General features: G+C 34.7%; 1 protein-coding gene across 1 annotated transcript; it reads left to right on the forward strand.

The window, feature by feature from the left end:
* Window positions 1-10,573: 10,573 nt before the first annotated feature.
* LOC139846996 (T-complex protein 1 subunit zeta 1) lies at window positions 10,574-15,481 on the forward strand. Its single transcript, XM_071836592.1, has 16 exons — window positions 10,574-10,709; window positions 10,790-10,935; window positions 11,051-11,114; window positions 11,715-11,850; window positions 11,988-12,139; window positions 12,262-12,309; window positions 12,391-12,483; window positions 12,577-12,683; window positions 12,760-12,874; window positions 12,965-13,051; window positions 13,225-13,429; window positions 13,531-13,625; window positions 14,090-14,158; window positions 14,248-14,355; window positions 14,474-14,592; window positions 15,085-15,481. The coding sequence occupies exons 2-16, from the start codon at window positions 10,802-10,804 to the stop codon at window positions 15,158-15,160; spliced, it is 1,608 nt and encodes a 535-aa protein (XP_071692693.1). The 5' UTR covers window positions 10,574-10,709; window positions 10,790-10,801; the 3' UTR covers window positions 15,161-15,481.
* Window positions 15,482-24,974: the final 9,493 nt, after the last annotated feature.

Here is a 24,974-nt window from a genome sequence, read left to right on the forward strand (position 1 = left end):
AATTAAAAACTATGATAAACTTTGATTTAAAAGTTGTTATTCTGAGAAAATGATTTTTATTATGAACATGAAACTATATCCAAAAATTATGGTTAAACTAAAAGTGGAAGTATGTTTTCTAAAATGGTCATCTAGACGTCGATCTTTCGACTGAAATGACTACCTTTACAAAAACGACTTGTAACTTATTTTTCCGACTATAAACCTATACTTTTTCTGTTTAGATTCATAAAGTAGAGTTCAATATGAAACCATAGCAATTTGATTCACTCAAAACGGATTTAAAATGAATAAGTTATGGGTAAAACAAGATTGGATAATTTTTCTCATTTTAGCTACGTGAAAATTGGTAACAAATCTATTCCAACCATAACTTAATCAACTTGTATTGTATATTATGTAATCTTGAGATACCATAGACACGTATACAATGTTTCGACCTATCATGTCGACACATCTATATATATTTCGGAACAACTATAGACACTCTATATGTGAATGTTGGAGTTAGCTATACAGGGTTGAGGTTGATTTCAAAATATATATAGTTTGAGTTGTGATCAATACTGAGATACGTATGCACTGGGTCGTGGATTGATTCAAGATAATATTTATCGATTTATTTCTGTACATCTAACTGTGGACAACTAGTTGTAGGTTACTAACGAGGACAGCTGACTTAATAAACTTAAAACATCAAAATATATTAAAAGTGTTGTAAATATATTTTGAACATACTTTGATATATATGTATATATTGTTATAGGTTCGTGAATCAACCAGTGGCCAAGTCTTACTTCTCGACGAAGTAAAAATCTGTGAAAGTGAGTTATAGTCCCACTTTTGAAATCTAATATTTTTGGGATGAGAATACATGCAGGTTTTATAAATGATTTACAAAATAGACACAAGTACGTGAAACTACATTCTATGGTTGAATTATCGAAATCGAATATGCCCCTTTTTATTAAGTCTGGTAATCTAAGAATTAGGGAACAGACACCCTAATTGACGCGAATCCTAAAGATAGATCTATTGGGCCTAACAAACCCCATCCAAAGTACCGGATGCTTTAGTACTTCGAAATTTATATCATATCCGAAGGGTATCCCGGAATGATGGGGATATTCTTATATATGCATCTTGTTAATGTCGGTTACCAGGTGTTCACCATATGAATAATTTTTATCTCTATGTATGGGATGTGTATTGAAATATGAAATCTTGTGGTCTATTATTATGATTTGATATATATAGGTTAAACCTATAACTCACCAACATTTTTGTTGACGTTTTAAGCATGTTTATTCTCAGGTGATTATTAAGAGCTTCCGCTGTCGCATACTTAAATAAGGACGAGATTTGGAGTCCATGCTTGTATGATATTGTGTAAAAACTGCATTCAAGAAACTTATTTTGTTGTAACATATTTGTATTGTAACCATTATGTAATGGTCGTGTGTAAACAGGATATTTTAGATTATCATTATTTGATAATCTACGTAAAGCTTTTTAAAACCTTTATCTATGAAATAAAGGTTATGGTTTGTTTTAAAATGAATGCAGTCTTTGAAAAACGTCTCATATAGAGGTCAAAACCTCGCAACGAAATCAATTAATATGGAACGTTTTTAATCAATAAGAACGGGACATTTCAAAAGGCATCACCACAAATTCAAAATGACCATAACGTGTTCGAAAAGCCGTTTTCTCAATATCTTCCTCACGGACCCGCATTTGGAGATAGCCGGACCGTAGGTCAATTTTTGAGAAATACGTTGCACCTTGGAGTTGATCAAACAAATCGTCGATCCGAGGTAATGGATAACGATTCTTGATCGTCACTTTATTCAGCTCCCGATAATCGATGCACATCCACATACTACCATTCTTCTTCTTCACAAATAAAACCGGACCGCCCCATGGCGAAGCACTCGGTCGAATAAAACCCTTTTCAAGCAACTCTTGGGTTTGATTTAACAACTCTTGCATTTCCGTCGGCGCTAAACGATAAGGAGTTTTAGCAATGGGGGTAGCCCCCGGAACCAACTCAATGCGAAATTCAACTTGTCTTTCGGCCGGAACACCCAGTAACTCATCCGGAAAAACGTCTTCAAACTCATTTACCACCGGAATTTCACGAATGGGTGGTGGCTCATCACGAGTATCAACAACATGGGCAAGAAAAGTCATGCCACCACTAACAAGGAAACGACGTGCCCGTGCAAAAGTGCATATCGGCACAAGTCTTCTTCGCTTATCACCATGAATAATTAACTCTCCCCCACTTGGGGTCTTCACACGAATAGATTTTTCATGGCATGCAATATCGGCTCTATTATGATCGAGCCAATCCATACCAACAACGATATCAAAATCGCCCAAAGTCATTGGAATGAGATCAATTTTAAAGTTTTCGGCACCAAACACAACTCACAATTTTTACACACATCAACCACTAGCACCGTCTTGCCGTCCGCTATTTCGACTTCTACCCTACGACTTAACTTAGCTAATGGTTTATTAAGTTTAGGCACACATTTTGGTGACACAAACGACAAGTTAGCACCACTATCAAAAAGTATCCTCGCCGGATTAGAATTAACCGTGAAAGTACCTGAAACGAATTCATTAGATTGTTTGGCTTCATCATTCGTCATCAAATAGTTGCGACCCCTAGCCGTACCCGCCGCCTTCTCCAACTTCTTAACATGATCATTATTCAAATCAGGACATTCCGGCCTCTTGTGCCCTTCTTTACCACAATTGTAGCAAATAAGCTTGGTCGACGCCTTGGTACAATCACGGGCCATGTGTCCTCTTTGATTACAATTATAACACGTGGGTCTGAAACCCCCGGAAGCACCCTTCTTCACACTATTAACACTTTCGGAGCCTTTCTTGTTCTTTTTGTTTGAAAAGTTCGAATGACTCAAACCTTCAAACTTCCTCTTAGAAAAAGAGAAATCACTTCTTTTCGAAACCTCCGGTTCAAAACCCCGAGCTAATTCAAATAACTCTTCAAAAGACTTAGCCATTCCCCGACTAATCTTACCCTTCAACTCATCATTCATGGTACGGTAGAAATCTTTCATCAACTTGTGATCGTCACCAACATATTCCGGACAAAAACGAGTCTTTGCCAAGAAGGTAGACTTGAGAGTAACCAAGTCCATTGAACCTTGTCGCAAATTGTGCAACTCGTCCCGGATTCTATCAAGGTCGGAAGAAGTTCGGTATTCTTTGAAGAATTCCTTCTTAAACTCCTCCCACGTCAAGCTCATGCATTGCTCTTCACCATATAATTGGATTTTATCATCCCACCACAACTTCGCCTCTTCTCGTAACATGCTAGAACCATACCTCGCCTTCTTCTCGGGAGGACATTTCGCGGTACGGAAAGCTCCCTCGATATCGGAAATCCAACATGTGCTTTTCAACGGATCTCGTACCCCATTAAACATCGGGGGTTGAGCATCCTTGAAATTTTTGTAATGGAAGTCCCGCCTTCCATTCCGACCGTTACCATCACCCCCTTCGCCAAGAGGATGAATGTTTCTAGCTTCTAATGCCTCCTCGATCGCGGCATTCATTCGCTCATTGATCATTTCGGTTACTTGCCCATCAACCGATTCTTGGAAAACCTTTCGGACATCGTCAAGAAATTCCGTTTTTAGCTTTTTAAAGATGGCCTCAACCTTGGCCGTGAGTTTAACGTCCTCGCTCGTGCCTCCTTCATTGGTATCATGTCCATTTCTCATCTTCATTCAATAAAACGAAGTAAATTAAATAACGAACGAAAAGACATGACACAATATACATGAACACCTCACCGCCCCATCTTGCTCAACAATCATCGTACATCGCTTGTTCGACACGATTTGAACCCGTAATAATGGTAGCTAATCATTGTTACGCGATCACGTCGCATTAACTCGCTAGTACAACGTCTATCTCGCTTGATGATTGCAAAACACAACACAAAACAATTATCGCATAGTTAGTTCACCTAAAACTAGGCACTAACCAATCCCCGATCCGACTCGTCTCCTACAAGTCCCGCATAACGCGCATACACAATAAAGTCTAAGTCTAGGCACCTATCTCAAGTCGCCTAAATCCCTTAGACCATGCTCTGATACCACTTGTAACAACCCAACCCGTTAACTAACCAAAAAACGCGAAATAATTTTTTTTTTTTTAACAGGGCTGTCCAGATGGGGTGCGCGGCGCGCAACCCCACCTGTGCGCGGCGCGCACAGGGCCTGGCAGCCCGCTGTCCACTTTTTTCATTTTCCATAAAAAGATCTCCCACTTCCCGACATTTTTAGACGAAACGCTTTTCACAACATGTTCTAATATGAAAAACTAACACGATTCAATCATTAAATGAGTTTTACAAAACGGGGCCCACATAGGCCGTTTTACGAGTTTCATACAAAACATGAGTTTCGACCACATTAGTTTAAATTCCAAACGAAAACATGAGCATGGTGTTTGGGGGTTAAACTACCCAATTCTCGGTCAAACTCCAAAAGCTATCGCCCTAAAAGCGTCCCCTATCAAACAAAGCGGGATCTCTAGTCCAAACGAACGCCCTTACCCTTGTCTCCGCCGGAGCATATAAAAAGATAAACAACGAGAGGGTAAGCAAGGCTTAGTGAGTGCAACAATTATACATACACATATATAACCCATCTATTTGCATTCGCACCCACCAAATACCTCATACGAGAATATAACTCAAATAGCATACCATCTTACTCATAATGCTAACAACTCGTACACTATCACAACAACACATTAGTATATACTCAACACCATATATATATATATATATATATATATATATATATATATATATATATATATATATATATATATATATATATATATATATATATGTACATATATATATATATATATGTATATATATATGTATATATGTATATATATATCTATATATGTATATATATATATATGTATATATATATATATATATATATATATATATATATATATATGTACATATGTATGTATATATGTATATATATATATATATATATATATATATGTACATATGTATGTATATATGTATATATATATATATATATATATATATATATATAATGCTAACAACTCGTACACTATCACAACAACACATTAGTATATACTCAACACCATATATATATATATATATATATATATATATATATATATATATATATATATATAGCATGCTAAACAATATCCATCAACATAATATGGTTAATCATAACGCTATGGTGCTACCGGCTCGTGGTTCACACCATACACATTTGACTCTCACTCGTTTATAGTACTACCGGCTCGTGGTTCACACTTTGTTGATAGTGCTACCGGCTCGTGGTTCACACTTGTTTATAGTGCTACCGGCTCGTGGTTCACACTTGTTTATAGTGCTACCGGCTCGTGGTTCACACTTGATGCTACCTGTGATGACCCGAAAATTTCTGACCAAATTTAAACTTAATCTTTAACGTTTCCGACACGATAAGCAAAGTCTGTAAAGTTGAATCTCAAAATTCTTGAACTATTCAGATACCCTTCGATTGTTCTCAACGACTCGCGAACAATTATATGTAAATAGATAAATATATATACTATAACTTGAAAACGTAACAAAGTGTTAGGTAGATGATGCTGTGCGTTAAACTTATTGGTTTGATTATCTTATTGATATATCTAGCTACAGAGTTAAAAGATTATGCCAAACAATTGAATTAAAAGATATTTATTGAGTCCCTTAAGGATTATGATATTATTACGGGTCTTTGTTATAAGGTCCACGCTGATTTGAGAAATCATTCCTTTTTAACGATATTCGGAATAAATGGTAAAGTATTAGATAATGAAAGTTAGATAAAAGTTAATGGAGAACTAAACTGCATAATATACAATTGATTTTGTTTCAAACGTGCAAAAATGTTTTTCGATATAATAGAATTTGTTAATTAAGTGTGTTTGTTTAAATAACGTAATTTGGACACATACAATAATAAGGAATATTAACTGTTAGAATTAGATATATGAATAACGTGCGATGTGTATTTTAGAACATGTTTATTAATATTAAAAATATATTTTAACTTGGTCATAAAACGATTTGATATTATATATATATTCACAAATAGCGAGACAATGATTTATAGAAGTAAATGACCAAAACACTTGAAAATTTAAGATATACTTTGAGTGATATAGTTTATGGATAATTTAAGTTTATATTTTGACAAAGGTACGAGTCACAAAACGAAAAATGCAAGTTTTCTCAACGTACGAAAAGACGTTCGAAAAACTGGAACCAGGACATGAGTCGAGTGATGACGTACGACTTATCGGAACGAAAATTACAAGACACCTATACACGAGAATATAATATAATATAATATATAATTAATTAATTTGAATTATATATATTATATTAATATTTAAATATGTCGACAAACTAGAAGTTAAACGAATGTGAGCTGGATCAGAGGGCAATGCGATCGCATGGCCTTGATGCCCAAAAACCATGCGATCGCATGGGGTCTGAGGACAGGCCACATCTATATAAATCGATCATTTTCTGGTTCACAAACACACATATCTATCCATTTATCTCCGTATTATTATTATAATTTGTATTATTATTATTATTATTATTATTAATATTAAGATTATTAATATTAAACTTATTATTATTATTATTATTATTATTATTATTATTATTATTATTATTATTATTATTATTATTAATAATATTAATATTATTACATAAAATACTACGACGAGGTTATAAGCGTGTCACTTTCAAAATGGGGTTTTCAAGCCGGATAGAGCTAAGAAAATTATGGGTTATCGCTATGGAGGTTATGGGTATGGTTCGAGGGTTTTGCTCGTGAGTCAAACTAGTGTTTATCATCTCTGTTGCGTCTACGTACTTTCCTACAATATTGAATCACAATATTGATACATGAGCATTCATATCTTATCTTTTATATATATTAATATTGTATCCATGTCTAGTGCTCGAACATATATGTTTATGCATGTTTGTATGCTAAATTTTGTCGTTAAACAGTTTATGATGAATCACGAATTAAATACATATAATACTGATAAAAGGTATATGATATGCATGTTTTTGGAAAGCTGACGAAAAATCAATAATTTTCATTTAGAAATCGCGTAATTTCGATGAACGAATTTAAAGATATGATCAACTGAATTATGGTTGACATTAATTGCTTTTGAATTTGCAATTGATATTTAAACAACTTGTTTGTAAGATTGATAAATTGGATTTTTGAATATTACCAGCCGAGTAAATGAATCTTTATATAAGGCACGTCTCGTTTTGTTGAACTATAGTCAAAATTGACTTTTTGAAATTGACTTTTGATAACTCTTGTATATCGATCTCGAGCATTAGGATTGTGATACACTATGACCTGACCTAGCTTGATAGACATTTATTGACCAACATATGTTCTCTAGGTTGAGATCTATGGTTATTTGGTATTCCGAGTTTCGGTCACGTTTTGGTGAACAACTTTATGTGCTGATAAGGTGAGTTTCATTTGCTCCCTTTTTAATTGCTTTTGCAATCTATATTTTTGGGCTGAGAATACATGCAATTTATTTTAAACGCAATGGATACAAGTACATACTAAATTCTACACTGAGTTTAAACCGAAAATCCCTTAGCTTTGGTAACTAGTAACTGCCAGTTATAAGAACTGGTGGGCGCGAGTAGTAGTATATGGATCAAATAGGGCTTGATATCCCCGTCCGAGCTAGAGCACTAGCCTTTTAACGGACATATACTATTTGAGAAGCGTACACGTTGGTTTGCGTGTATTATTAAGATGATTATACAAAGGGTATAAATTATATATACGTTAAGTTTAGTTACCAGGGTGCTCAATTTCGTAGAATATTTTGATAAACGTTTCTGGATGAAACAACTGAAAACTTGTGATTCACATTTATATACAGATTATGCGAAACATTAAAACTATGAACTCACCAACCTTTGTGTTGACACTTTCAAGCATGTTTATTCTCAGGTTCCTAGAAGTCGTCCGCTGTTTGCTTATATGTTAGACAAGCTATGTGCATGGAGTCTTACATGGCATATTTTTTCAAGGAAACGTTGCATTCACCAAATTATCACCATGTATCTTATTTTGACTGCATTGTCAACGGAAGTACTATTGTAAACTATTATTTACGGTGATTGTCTATATGTAGAAATCATCAGCTGTCGAAAACCTTTGATTTAAATATTCATTTATGGTGTGCCTTTTCAAAAGAATGCAATATTTACAAAACGTATCATATAGAGGTCAAATACCTCGCAATGAAATCGATGAATGACATGTTCGTCCATATGGATTTGGAGCGATCGTCACACTACCGGCTCGTGGTTCAAATCATGATAATTCACGTACATGCTATGGTACTACCGGCTAGTGGTTCATACCATAACACTCACAAATAAATACGCCATATACATACACGCATAATTATTCCACTCACCTTAACGATTCGGTGACGATTTTAACTTCAGCAAGCCTCAAAGCAAAGTACCTAATACAATAAGTACTCGATTAACACACAAACTAGTTGGGCTAAAAGCCAACAACTTACACATGTGCATTTAATGACTTAATGCATTAAATGCCCCATTTTCGCCAAAACCGACCATTAAGGTCAAAACCACCACATATCACTAAAAGCTAGTGATCTAGGTCTAACACACTAACTAATACATAATTTGGGTGTTTCATACCCATCTATTTCAATTATGTCGATTATCACCCATTTGACCACGTTAAGATCAACACACCCATTTCGGGTCATCCACAAACCCACATAACACCCATTTATTTTATTAACTAGGTGTGCTAGTAATTAACTAACCAATTATGACTCATAAACTCATTTATCATTTCAAAACCCTAGGTTAGCAATTCTTGAGTCCTCATGACTCGAGCTTACCCAAGAACACCCAAAATCACCAAATATGGGTTTTATGTTCTTCACTAACCCAAACCTTAACCCTTAACAAATTAAAATAAGGAAATCAAAGTTAGAACATACCACTACAACCAAAATGTAGCTAGTGATTAGAGGAACAACTTTAACACACGCGCTTTGGCCCGAAATAAACTTCTTCCTCTTAGATTTGAGCTTTATCACTCAAGAACTCTCCTCTCTCTCTAGAATTTAAGTGGAATGGATAAAGGTAGGTGATAGTGGAGTTATGACACTCCACTTACTGATCTGGTAGCCTTTAACTCGTCCCCAAGTGAATTTACCAAAAAGCCCTTCAAAATATCTCATTAAAAGAAACAGAATCCGGCTACAGTAAGTAGTGCGCCACACGCACCCTTAGGTGTGCGATGAGCGCACCTTGCTCAGCTCAGTCTCCGACCTCTGTTTAACTGCACAAAATTTTCCACGCTTCAAGTACCCTATTTACACCACTGTACAAACATTATTCGGGTCTTACAAGACCTTGGAAGAAGGGGAGAGAGAATTGTTCGCTTCCCTATGATCTACGGACTCAACAACATCACTATTTGACTGGTTTCCGTCGACCGTTAAATCTGAATTACGACCAGATACTTTCACCAACATACAAATCCATAACCAAAACAATAACATCACATCATAATTAAGAAATCAAAAGTGAAAACTTCTCATCAAATTAAGATTATACTCCGTAAATAAACTAAAAGTTACAAGTAAGATTCAACTGCCATACAACTGATTGAGTTGGCATTTTTCTAATCAAGTCGGATCAATAAAATAATCTACCATGTTGAAATTCACCCAAAGCTCATTTGTAACGCGTACAAAAATTATAACACCTAAAATTACAGCAATTATTACAGCAAAAATAATATTTAATAACATAAAAACAAAGTAAAACATAAATGAGTTCGTACCTTTTCCTCTATCAATGACCGACACGATGGAAAGATTCCCGTCCACGTCATGAATACGCAATCGAAGACACAGAACGGATTTATGAAAAGTGGCACGCTTCAATCATTAAACCCTAATCCGTCTTCCAAACCCCAAAATCACGAACAAAACCTACCAAATCGCATCAAATTGATTGCGATTCTTATATCCATCTCTATTTGTTGTCAGGTTGAATCAATTGATGTATTAGGGTTTGTAGCAAACGGATCGGATAGGAGCCGTGGGAGACGAAAGATCTGCGTGTTTTTTTCATTTTGAGATGCCAACCTGGATTTTTTTCTTGATTGATCGGTGCTTTGTGATTAATTAATGTGATTACACGTCAGCATTTAAGAGTAAGAAGTAATTAAGGATTGACACATGGGATTAAGCTTCATGATTTATAATATGTTATAGATATAGATTATAGATAGATTATAGATTATAGATTATAGATTATAGATAGATTATAGATTTTTGAAGTGCTAAAGGTAATTTTTGTAGATAAATTACTGTAAACATAACAGAGTAATCCAGAAAGCCCTAAAATAAACCCTATTTCTATTTCCTCAACTCGACGCTCTCATTTCATTTCCCTCCATCACTCCGACAAACATCCTCTCATTATTTTCTCCGATCTCCGCCGTTGCAATCACCGTCGTACACTCCGGTTACGCTGAAAGATCTACTTTCCGTTTAACACACTTCAGGTAACCAAGATCCTCTTTTTATTTCCATAATCTTCAATTTATTATTCTTCTTACTCTAATTTAGGTTTACGAAATCTCAGTAATAAACGAAGATGTCAATTCGAGTATTAAACCCTAATGCTGAAGTATTGAACAAATCGGCTGCACTTCATATGAATATTAATGCTGCTAAAGGCTTACAAGATGTTCTCAAAACCAATCTCGGCCCTAAAGGCACTATCAAAATGTTAGTATTTATTTACATTTTGTTTTTTTCAATTTACTTATATTTTATTTATCTACTCAATATATAAAATTATATATTTACTGTGATGATTTGTGTTTATATATTTATTTTTAAGGCTTGTTGGTGGAGCTGGTGATATCAAATTGACTAAGGATGGCAACACTTTGCTAAAAGAGATGGTTAGTCGTATACTTTTATCTTACACATTGTATAAACTATGATCTTTAACAACCTGCCTAGGATTATAGGCTACATCCACGGTCATTAAAATCAAATTAAAGTTCGGGGTTGCTTTAAATCAAATTAAAGCTAGAAAGTGCTGTTTGTTTTTTAAGATGTTTTTGTCCGAAGATTTGCGGTCTGTATGCTGAATATTGAAGAATTTTTGCAAAATAACTTAATCATGTGTGCAGCACTTAGAATCACATTTCTAAGTCTGTGAGGTTGTAGACAGAATAAGACATTATTTTATCTTATCTCTTTAAAAAAACAAACAGTCTGCATTAAAAACGTCTGCCGGCGTGCAGACATAAGACATAATAAGATCTGCAGACTGAAAAACAAACGACACCTAAGTCTTAGAAATGGTTTTCTTACTGAAAGATGCTTGCTATTTTGCGTGTGTGTATTTACTTTGTTTAGTTTCTAATTATATGGAGATAAGATAACAACTTAACCTTGCATTGTAATAATTAGATCTGCTATATGCTTATTGTGGTCTAATTATCCATTGTTTTTTGATCCGAAGTCTCAAAGTTGTTAAATAATTATTCTTTCAGCAAATTCAAAACCCTACCGCGATAATGATTGCTAGGACAGCTGTTGCACAAGATGATATAAGTGGAGATGGGACAACATCCACGGTCATCTTCATTGGTGAGCTTATGAAACAGTCTGAGCGCTATATTGATGAAGGTAAGTCACTTTTTAGTATTGGTTGTTTACTGGTATTTTAGTTTTTATATGGTTTTAAACGCCAAAACTAGTTTACATTTTGATCATGTTTATCATACGCCAAGATTAACTTTCATCTTGAACTCATGTTAATGTAGGGATGCATCCACGTGTTTTGGTGGATGGTTTTGAAATTGCCAAAAGAGCAACACTGCAGTTTCTTGAGAAATTTAAAACACCGGTTGTTATGGGTGATGAGCCAGACAAAGAGATACTTAAGATGGTTGCAAGGACAACATTGAGAACAAAGGTTTACAAAATACCACAATTTTACCCTTTTCACTTAATCTACTAATTAGTTTACAAACATGTATTTTTATCTTTTCTGATGGTTAGTATGATTGTATACCTTTTTCTTGTTTATAATGACAGCTGTATGAAGCATTGGCTGATCAGTTGACTGACATAGTTGCTAACGCAGTAAGCATTTTACATATGTTTGACTTTGATACAGTATTTTACATTAATTTCCCGCTGAAAGTTTTTTTAATTTTTGTGTAGGTCCTTTGCATCCGCAAGCCAGAAGAACCTATTGACCTATTTATGGTTGAGATTATGCACATGCGCCACAAATTTGATGTTGATACTCGTCTGGTATGTCAGTACGTTAGATGCACTGATTAAAAACTGCTGAAGTAGTTGGGATTTTTTTAAACCTGTTAAGTTTGAATCTTTCATGTTCTCTAGGTTGAGGGCCTTGTTCTTGACCATGGATCTAGGCATCCAGATATGAAAAGGAGGGCTGAAAATTGCTACATTATGACCTTGAATGTATCATTGGAGTATGAGAAAAGGTAAGATAATTTACATCTTTTTGGTCTACAGTTTATGATGATAGTAATAGTAATACTAACTTACACTATTTTTCAGTGAAATAAATGCTGGATTTTTTTATTCAAATGCTGAACAAAGAGAAGCAATGGTTGCTGCTGAAAGACGTTCTGTTGATGAGAGAGTGAGGAAAATTATTGAGCTGAAAAATAAGGTATCCAACTTACGTGTTAAGTTGATATTGTTGGGTTTTTATCTTTCAAGATTTTCATATTCAAATGTTCTGTTTTTTGGGGGTCTGCAGGTCTGCGATGGAACCGATAAAAACTTTGTGGTTATAAATCAAAAAGGAATTGATCCTCCATCCTTGGATCTTCTTGCGAGGGCCGGGGTAAGTTGCTCTCAGTTTGTACTACTTAGAGTACAAAATTAATTATTCACAGCTTGAAGGACAAATAATTTGAGATAGAGGGAGTACAACAGTGAAACTTGTGCATAAATAATTTCCTTGTATATTAATTATAATATTATTTTTAAAAAAATACTGACATAGCAGTGTATTAGATTGTTGCTCTAAGAAGAGCTAAGAGGAGAAATATGGAGAGATTGGTTTTGGCTTGTGGTGGAGAGGCACTCAACTCTGTAGATGACTTAACTCCTGATTGCCTTGGATGGGCTGGACTGGTTTACGAGCATGTTCTCGGGGAAGAAAAATACACCTTTGTTGAAGAAGTAAAGCATCCACACTCGTGCACTATTCTAATAAAAGGTATTTTATAATTTTACAAATTTACATAGTTGGGCTTTGTTATAAAATCTACGTCCTGTGGTTTGTAATGGCGTTTAATCTTTACTACGTACATACTGAAGGACCGAATGACCATACGATTGCCCAAATTAAGGATGCTGTTAGAGATGGTTTGCGATCTGTCAAAAATACCATTGAAGATGAAGCAGTTGTTTTAGTAAGTTTTACTTAACCGGGTCCACATTACATGTATTCTACGGTACAAACATATACTAATATACTAATAATAGCTTATAACTTTATGGAAATTTTTGATTATAAAAACACAAGGTTGTAAAAATCTATACTCGGGGAGTAGGGACTTTTTAAGGAGTACTCGGAAACTCGGGGGAGTACTCGGATGTTGACCAAGTTTGACGTTGACAGATTTTCACCGAGTTTTGACTAATTTTTCGAGTAATCCCGAGTTATGGCCGAGTTCTGACCGATTTTCTGAGTAATACCGAGTTGAAAAAACCGAATACTCGCCGAGTACTTCGAGTTCTGCAACACTATAAAAACATTGTCATCCTATTATTGTATGAATCAGCTGTATTCTTTTTATGTTGAGATATAAGTGCAGTTGTTATAATTTAACAAAGAAATCTGGAAGATAACAGCCCAATTAATTATATATCTCAGGGTGCTGGGGCTTTTGAAGTTGCTGCTCGACAGCACTTGATGAATGATATTAAAAAATCAGTTAAAGGGGTAAGTTTGTCATTTTTCTCCCATTAGTCATGGTATAATGTTAAGCTATATGCATTTCTTACCCTTTTGTTCCCTGCACATCTGAACAGCGTGCTCAGCTCGGTATTCAAGCTTTTGCTGATGCTCTTCTTGTCGTGCCCAAAACGCTTGCTGACAACTCGGGACTCGACACACAGGACGTCATAATTTCGTTAACGGTAATCCCTTATTTGTTCAGTCTATCAACTAAATCAGCCCACAGGGGAGCCAATCGATCCTCAAATGGAGGGTATTTTTGTCATAATTTCGTTAACGTCATAATCTACTTGTTTATAGGGAGAGCATGACAAGGGTAACATTGTGGGGCTAAATCAGCACACGGGGGAGCCAATCGACCCTCAAATGGAGGGTATTTTTGACAATTATGCTGTGAAGCGTCAAATTATAAACTCCGGGTATACAGAAACCTACTACTGTGCTGCGTGTGTTTGATATTGACTGAAGTTATTCACTTCCCAAATAATGTGGCATTTACAATTGCCCATTCTTCTTAATGAATGATCTTCTTGGCTCAAAAAGTATCAAGTTAGAGGTGTAAAATTGGGCGGGGTGGGTTGGGTTGGGCTGGGTAGGGTAATTAGTAAATTATTTTCTGAACCAACTCTCATATACATTAGTGTCGTTTCATGATCTTTTTTACGATAATTAATTTGCTAATGTGTAAAAAATGATCTAGACAGTTATTATTTCAATAAAAATGCTACTGAGAAGGTTTTTACTAAGCCTTTATAACCTCTTTCGCTTTCTATTTAGATCTAGACTAGATTTGATCATTTGACCCGTTACATTTAACATAAACCAATTTTGAGTTACAGTGGTTAATCTCTTAAGATTGTGTTAAATAATCTGTTTGCTGATAAAATTGAAATGTGTTTTTCTTTTTACAGCCCGGTAATTGCATCACAGCTGCTACTTGTGGATGAAGTGATTCGCGCAGGTCGCAATATGAGAAAGCCAACTTAAGCTTTTTGATTATGTTCTTCAGCCTACACTTGCAGGCCGATGATTTTTTAATGATGTCTAAAGTGACTGGATTAGTAACATTGATTAAGATGTTCGAACTTTTTGTTTGATATGTTCGATCCGATTGCGTTTTGCACCATCTGAATTTTATGAGATGTTACATTGTATCCTTTTAGTAGAACGCAAGGCTGCTAGTTTTTTTTTACCTCAATGTAGTTCTAGTTTTTTATATTGTTTTCAGGTTGTTTTTAAGTAAACTTGTTGATTTCTGTTTTCTAAGTATGAGTGTATGAGGTTTTTGATTTCAATGACGATTGTGTTTTGAAAACAATATACAAACAATGAGATTTTAGTAGAATATTTTATCCTTAGCCTGTGATAATACAACGTTAATTTGGATTTAAAAAACCTGGTATCAAAAAAAATGATAACCTCTTAATCACATATGTTCTCATCTTTGTATGTTCATCTTGTAATAATAAATGAACTAATGAACCAAAAAGTATATGATTAAAGAACAAAATTACTCCCTTTTACATATGTTTAGTGAATTTATAAGGGTTAAAGCCAAACATAGGCTACAAACTTACACAAATGTACCGATGTCGCCCACAAACTCATTTCCGTCCTACTGTCGCCTACAAACTTATAAAAAATGTGCTAATATAAATAAAATACTTTTTTTAACCGTCAACCAAAATGGTTGATACGTAGCTTCTAAGTAGTCATGACACGTCGGTGATACATCGAAACAGAACTGAAAGTATATGGGCGACATCGGAACACAAATGAAAGTATATGGGCGACATCGGGACATATAAAATGATAAAAAAAAATTAAATAATTAACTTTACCGGTTCAGCAGGTAACCGGTAACAAAATGTTAACATCAGCACATTTTTATAAGTTTGTAGGCGACATCGGTACATATATGTAAGTTTGTAGCCTATTTTTGGGTTTAATCCAATTTATAATTCAACTATGTAAACCGAAGGCCAATATTTCTTTCTTGTCTTCGTTAAGTTCATCTTGTAATTATTCTAACGCATAACAAGGAGAACCAACCCTAGAACATACGAGAAAGGGAGTAACTATCATTTATACTATTACAACTTTTTGTGGTCGAGTTGAATGCATTTTTATTGTAGTTTGAGTTACCGTCCGTTCCATTTCTTTTGTGTAATATTGTATGTTTGTTCAACTGGTAACTGTTGCTTTAGGTGGCTAATTTTTTGAAGAAAAATATTTATTATCTACGTACAAAATAAGCTGTAGCGGAATATAGTATACTTTATCGGAATTAAAACAAACGAGACAACTCCAGATCAACTTAAAGAGAAAGCAAGAACCAATAGAAGCGGGTGGTACCTAATGTATAAGAATTAATAAATAACTCTGAAGAAAACAATATTAATTACACGTGGTATAATTATAGTTAATAGCATAGTAGAATCTGGTAGTGACATATGTCAAGTAATACGAATTTTTTTTTTTTTCTTTTGTTTTTTGAAAAAACTTTGTTCACGAACATTATAGATTGGATGAAAATATGAACATTTAAAAAAGATACTTCGCGATGAATGTTATTATTTTGGCGGAAAAACGATCGACAAAAATAACATTCAAGATAATATTGTTCGTGAAGAATGTTAACGGTTTTTTTTTTTCTTCATGTTTTGTGAAGTAAAATTTAGTCCGATTTAGAGGTTAGAGTTTAAACCCAAAACACCAAACTCTTAACCGTTCGTGTTAAAAACTCAATCTAAATCCTAAATCTAAACCATAAATCTAAACCTTTAACCCTAAATTTCTAAACCCTAATATCTAAACCCTATAAACCCTAATATCTAAACCCTGAAATGTCCCGTTCTTATTGATTAAAAACGTTCCATATTAATTGATTTCGTTGCGAGGTTTTGACCTCTATATGAGACGTTTTTCAAAGACTGCATTCATTTTTAAAACAAACCATAACCTTTATTTCATAAATAAAGGTTTAAAAGCTTTACGTAGATTATCAAATAATGATAATCTAAAATATCCTGTTTACACACGACCATTACATAATGGTTTACAATACAAATATGTTACATCGAAATCAGTTTCTTGAATGCAGTTTTTACACAATATCATACAAACATGGACTCCAAATCTTGTCCTTATTTTAGTATGCAACAACGGAAGCTCTTAGTATTCACCTGAGAATAAACATGTTTTAAACGTCAATAAAAATGTTGGTGAGTTATAGGTTTAACCTATATGTATCAAATCGTAACAATAGACCACAAGATTTCATATTTCAATACACATCCCATACATAGAGATAAAAATCATTCATATGGTGAACACCTGGTAACCGACATTAACAAGATGCATATATAAGAATATCCCCATCATTCCGGGACACCCTTCGGATATGATATAAATTTCGAAGTACTAAAGCATCCGGTACTTTGGATGGGGTTTGTTAGGCCCAATAGATCTATCTTTAGGATTCGCATCAATTAGGATGTCTGTTCCCTAATTCTTAGATTACCAGACTTAATTAAAAGGGGCATATTCGATTTCGATAATTCAATCATAGAATGTAGTTTCACGTACTTGTGTCTATTTTGTAAATCATTTATAAAACCTGCATGTATTCTCATCCCAAAAATATTAGATTTTAAAAGTGGGACTATAACTCACTTTCACAGATTTTTACTTCGTCGGGAAGTAAGACTTGGCCACTGGTTGATTCACGAACCTATAACAATATATACATATATATCAAAGTATGTTCAAAATATATTTACAACACTTTTAATATATTTTGATGTTTTAAGTTTATTAAGTCAGCTGTTCTCGTTAGTAACCTACAACTAGTTGTCCACAATTAGATGTACAGAAATAAATCGATAAATATTATCTTGAATCAATCCACGACCCAGTGTATACGTATCTCAGTATTGATCACAACTCAAACTATATATATTTTGGAATCAACCTCAACCCTGTATAGCTAACTCCAACATTCACATATAGAGTGTCTATGGTTGTTCCGAAATATATATAGATGTGTCGACATGATAGGTCGAAACATTGTATACGTGTCTATGGTATCTCAAGATTACATAATATACAATACAAGTTGATTAAGTTATGGTTGGAATAGATTTGTTACCAATTTTCACGTAGCTAAAATGAGAAAAATTATCCAATCTTGTTTTACCCATAACTTCTTCATTTTAAATCCGTTTTGAGTGAATCAAATTGCTATGGTTTCATATTGAACTCTATTTTATGAATCTAAACAGAAAAAGTATAGATTTATAGTCGTAAAAATAAGTTACAAGTCGTTTTTGTAAAGGTAGTCATTTCAGTCGAAAGAACGACGTCTAGATGACCATTTTAGAAAACATACTTCCACTTTGAGTTTAACCATAATTTTTGGATATAGTTTCATGTTCATAATAAAAATCATTTTCTCAGAATAACAACTTTTAAATCAAAGTTTATCATAGTTTTTAATTAACTAACCCAAAACAGCCCGCGGTGTTACTACGACGGCGTAAATCCGGTTTTACGGTGTTTTTCGTGTTTCCAGGTTTTAAATCATTAAGTTAGCATATCATATAGATATAGAACATGTGTTTAGTTGATTTTAAAAGTCAAGTTAGAAGGATTAACTTTTGTTTGCGAACAAGTTTAGAATTAACTAAACTATATTCTAGTGATTACAAGTTTAAACCTTCGAATAAGATAGCTTTATATGTATGAATCGAATGATGTTATGAACATCATTACTACCTTAAGTTCCTTGGATAAACCTACTGGAAAAGAGAAAAATGGATCTAGCTTCAACGGATCCTTGGATGGCTCGAAGTTCTTGAAGCAGAATCATGACACGAAAACAAGTTCAAGTAAGATCATCACTTGAAATAAGATTGTTATAGTTATAGAAATTGAACCAAAGTTTTAATATGATTATTACCTTGTATTAGAATGATAACCTACTGTAAGAAACAAAGATTTATTGAGGTTGGATGATCACCTTACAAGATTGGAAGTGAGCTAGCAAACTTGAAAGTATTCTTGATTTTATGTAACTAGAACTTGTAAAATATATGAAGAACACTTAGAACTTGAAGATAGAACTTGAGAGAGATCAATTAGATGAAGAAAATTGAAGAATGAAAGTGTTTGTAGGTGTTTTTGGTCATTGGTGTATGGATTAGATATAAAGGATATGTAATTTTGTATTCATGTAAATAAGTCATGAATGATTACTCATATTTTTATAATTTTATGAGATATTTCATGCTAGTTGCCAAATGATGGTTCCCACATGTGTTAGGTGACTCACATGGGCTGCTAAGAGCTGATAATTGGAGTGTATATACCAATAGTACATACATCTAAAAGCTGTGTATTGTACGAGTACGAATACGGGTGCATACGAGTAGAATTGTTGATGAAACTGAACGAGGATGTAATTGTAAGCATTTTTGTTAAGTAGAAGTATTTTGATAAGTGTCTTGAAGTCTTTCAAAAGTGTATGAATACATATTAAAACACTACATGTATATACATTTTAACTGAGTCGTTAAGTCATCGTTAGTCGTTACATGTAAATGTTGTTTTGAAACCTTTAGGTTAACGATCTTGTTGAATGTTGTTAACCCATTGTTTATTATAACAAATGAGATGTTAAATTATTATATTATCATGATATTATGATATATAATATATCTTAGTATGATGTATATACAGTTAAATGTCGTTACAACGATAATCGTTACATATATGTCTCGTTTCGAAATCATTAAGTTAGTAGTCTTATTTTTACATATGTATTTCATTGTTAATACACTTAATAATATATTTACTTATCATTTAACATAATTAACCAAGTGTATCAATATCTTAATATGATTCATATGTACCTAGTAAGACGTTGTTATAACGATAATCGTTATATATGTAGCGACCCCGACAAATCGTCAAGTGACGGCGTCGACTACGTAGGTCCCATTACCTGGTCATAAGTCTTTAAAACAGACGTTTGACCCAAAATATGTCGCATCCATTCAAGTGTAAAGATTATTTCAAAGTTTACAAAGATAATTGACCACAAGTTAAGTTACAACGTTATAAGTACAAATGTAAACTATGCGACACAGTTTAAATAAGTTCAAAAGATGCTCCAAAATGCATGTATACTCGACATCCAAGCAAGTATCAAAAGAGTGCGGAAGCATGTATCACTAAGCATTCAAAACCTGAGAAAACATAGAAGAATCTGTCAACGAAAACGTTGGTGAAATCATAGGTTTAGTAAGTATTAAACGTTGTTTTTGAACCACAAGATTTTGTATTTCCATAACGTAGATTATCCAAATCATTTGCATTCCAAAAGTGTTGTTATACGCGAGCACTCAATTATCAAAACTTAACCAACGTTACCCCATCACACAGTGCTAGAACCCACACTAAAACACAAAAATATATTTCATCCGCATAACGGTAGCGAACCGTCCGAATGAGGGTTTGTTAAACCCGTATGGCCACACAATATAAGTTCTCGCTTACACCCTGCAAGTGTAACTAATGATAATCGAATTGAGGCATTTTTGTTCTAACTCGCACGTGGAATGTTTGTTTTCACACTTGTGTTCAAAACATAAAAGTAAGTAGTACAAGATGTAACAAAGTATATGTTTTCTCAGCCCACGATTTAAAAGTATAAAAGTTGTTGAAATGGTGGGACTATGATCTCACCTTGAGCGCGAGAGTTAATAAAGTACTTCAACAAGTAAACGCGTGCAAAGACAACGCTAGTCTTGACCTAAACAAATAGGTTGTATCAATAACGATAGTCACGAAGGGTCAAAGATGTTCAATTAGTCCTATGGCTCGTTACGACTCGATTATATTAGCATGTGAATCAAATTGTCAAGTTTCATACAAGATACAAGTATAGAATCATGTTAGAAAGATTGCATAATTAATTGGTTAAGTTTGACAAAAAGTCAAACTTGGTCGGGTCAAAGTCAACGAAAAAGTCAACGTGTTCGGGTCGGGTCCCGGACTATTTTTCTATGCTAATTATTCATATATAAGTATATTATAACAAGTTTCATGTGAATCGGAGGTCGATAGCTAGTCAAACATTTCGCGTGAAAAGTGACATAATGAGTAGAATCTGGCCAGGCCTAATTGCGCGCCGCGCGGGGAAGGGGCGCGCCGCGCCACCATCTGGGCAGACACTTTTCTGTTTTTCACAAGTATGCACGAGCTAAAAACCAAATAACCACATTTTATGATCCGTAAACAATTAGAACATGTATCTTATATCATCGGAAAGGTAATTTGACGAGGAAAACACCTAGACACATTTCATCAAGCAATTCAACACTTACAACAACCCAAAACCGCATTAAACGTTCATAATCAAAGTTTCAAGTTCTAAAAACGCATTTCATGATTCGGGCAACCAATTTACATGTATGATATGCCGTTTCGAAGGTAATCAAACACACATTGCAACTAAACACTTATCAACAACAATTCATAGCATTTGATGCACCAAAAGTTCATATAAAGCTTATCAAACCCTAATCCAAAATCACCAAAATCACTAATCAAGTTTATGAAGTTTTACAAATCAACCTACACATCAAATTGAAGCTAGTGACACTAGGAACACATCTAATACTTGCACTTTAACATATTAACAACATTTAAGCATCTAAATCATAAATCAAACACACCAAACTTTCAAGTTCATGCTAGTTATCAAAAATAACGAAATCGAACATATAAATCATATATTCATGTTAGACTTGAGCCATAGACACTAATTAACAACTTTATAAGTTAAAAACATCAAGAACACAAAAATCTAGTGATTTTAGAAAGTTACCCAAACGAGATGAGGTTGGTATGAAATCGAAGAGGAAGATGCAAGGATTCCAAATATGTAATTTATTTGGATTGAAGCTTGATCGATTTAAAATGGATGATGATTTCTTGTTTGAAGATTTGAGAGAATTCTTGAAAGTGTTAAAAGAAAATGAAAATGAAAATGGAAAGGAATGGGGAGGTGGGTGTTGACTAGTCAAAAGCTAGTCACATCTTTGCTCCCTTGGCGAAACTAGTCCCTCGAGTTTGTTGTCGGGTGCGGGAATTAACCAAACAAAATATTTTAAAACGTTAGAGTAAACGAGTGATGTTATAATTAAATAACGAGAATATTATGAACGTTCGTCAACGGAGTCGACGAATTTAAATACGAAAGATATTATTATATAAAAAAAAAGGTGTTAAAAATAAATTTAACGGAAAAACGCGGGATGTTACATTATCCACACCTCAAAAGAAATTTCGTCCCGAAATTTAGTTGGAAGTAATAGTCGATGTCTCTTGCTCGAGACCTTTCGTTTTTCCTATGAGGAGGAGTTTGTCATCAATAGTTGGTGCATCTAGAAGGATTGCACGTTCCTGTTCCGCAGGACACGTTTCTAAGTTTGTTACACGAAATGTAGGGTAAACGGAAACTTAATTGAGTCGGAAGTTCTAAACGATAGGAAGCGGTTCCAATACGCCCCAAGGTTTCAAAAGGTTCGATATTGCGGATATAGCCTTTCTCGATTTCCCAAAATGGATTACACCTTTCCAAGGTGCGGTTTCTCAATATTACGCGGTTACACACTGGGATTTGTGAGGTTTTCATCTAAGTTTGGTATGACTCTTTTGGGCGACTACGGGTCGTCTCGAGCCCTTCTCGGACTTGGATTATCTCAATTGTTGTTTCTTGGATGAGTTAAGATTCGGTGTTTTGTTTGCCACATGCTTTGGTCCAACGAATAGGGGTATGACATTAGCGGTCATATAGGGTTTCGGAAAGTGCGTGTGAACACACGAGTGGTAACTACTGTTGTAAGAGGGATCTACTAAAAGCGACCATGCAAGTTTGAAACATGTCTTTCGAAGAAGTAAATCGTTCGTTTGTTCGGTTCGTCTGTTTGTGGGTGGTACGCGGTACTCATGTCTAAGCGGGTCTCCAAGGTTTCTTGTAAAACTAGAGGCGAAACGAGTATTTCGATACGGGATAATTGACAAAGATACTCCGCGTTGGAATAGAATCTCTTAAGATATGTTTGAACAAGTCAGTTAGGGTTCAAAAAATGTTCGTTAGGACTATTCACCCTCGTGGCGAATACTAATGTAATATGAGGAATTTCTCTATCCATGGAGAAATGTTACAAGGAGTTTCTTTAAACGGAAATGCGAGCGATAAAGATAGGAGTGAAATGAGGACTTAGAATAGGATGAGCTTGCATCTCGAGGTTGCCATAACGGGCCTCTAGTTGTCAAAATTTGAAGTCTGAAAGAGAAACGAGATAGTACACGTAGTTGTATAGTTCGGGGTTGAATAATAGTTGGCCGATTATCAGAAACACAAGGGCGTTAAGTCAAAGAAGAGTGAAGTATCGTTGGATTGTGTGTTATCTTAATTTCCAGTAATATCAGACGGTAATGGTGAAATAACAGAGGTATGTAGTGTGGTACGTGATGACGAGAATATCGATCGGATCCACAATTTAGTATTCGAATTCTTCGTGCAAAATAACGAATTTCCGTTCCGTTGATTTCGAGTCGAGGGAGTATGCCTTTCGGCGTCCAAGTAGAAATATTTCCATATTTGAGTCCCATCTGGTGTTGTACGAATTTAGCTAGAAATGTTGGTGTGAAGAATCACGCTCAAGGTTCGATCGCGGAGAGATTAAAGTCGTGTAACACGAGAAAAGTCAGAAATGAATTTTCGGTAAGAACCGGTGAGATCTAAGATTTTTACGAATACAAGTCTGAGTTGGGAGAGTTCCCTGATTACATGTGGCTTGATTTCGAGATTGATTGTAATGCCTTGACCATTAACATCATAGTCTAGAAAATTGGACTTAGTTGAATAAGTTAAGATGTCATCTATAAATACGATAACAGATTTGTCTAGATAAGTTTGCATACGTGGTTTAGGAGGTTCATGAATACGGACGGAGTCCTAAATAAATCGACGGTACTAAGAGAGATTTACAACTAACGTTGCGAGTTCGGAAGATGGCTTAGGAGACATCGTCTCCCTTAACCCCCAATTGATGATAACCAGAACGGAGGTCGATTTGGAATACACGGGATCCACGCAAATAATCATGAGGTAATGGATACGAGGAAGAGAGTATTGGTTTCCAACCGAAAGTTACTTAGTTCACAATAATCTATACATAAATGTAGGGCAACAATTTCTCCTTAATGAATAGGTTTTGAGTTCCTTAGTTCTATAGGTGTCGAGTCCAATTTCTTAACGCATATCCTCCGATAAAATTTATAGGCACACAATATTTTCCGTCGATCACTTAAATCGTCTAAGTAGTATCTGGGGGAAAGAGGTGGAATATAAAGAGCACGAGTCAAATCCTTGGTTATAAAATGTCTAACGGTACTCGAATCGAATAAGTATGAAATATACGGTTTGTTGTGAAGAAACGTACCCGTGACTAGTCCATCATCGCCTCGGGCATCCTAGGTGTAGATGTTGTAAGTTCAACGGCGCGCGTTGGTTTTTGCTTTATTCTTTGGGCATTCATTCCTAAAATGACCCGATTGGCCACATTTGTAGCAAATACTCGGCTTTGGTGCGTCGGGCCCCTTTTGAGTGACGGGGGCGGTACTTCCACAATACTTGGCAATATGACCACTACCTTGGCACCGATGGCAAATTAGCTTGCCACATTCACCAAAATGATGCTTGTGGCATTTGTTGCAAAAAGGTCGT

This window comes from Rutidosis leptorrhynchoides, chromosome 5 (assembly GCF_046630445.1).
Source record: "Rutidosis leptorrhynchoides isolate AG116_Rl617_1_P2 chromosome 5, CSIRO_AGI_Rlap_v1, whole genome shotgun sequence".
Lineage (NCBI taxonomy): Eukaryota > Viridiplantae > Streptophyta > Magnoliopsida > Asterales > Asteraceae > Rutidosis > Rutidosis leptorrhynchoides.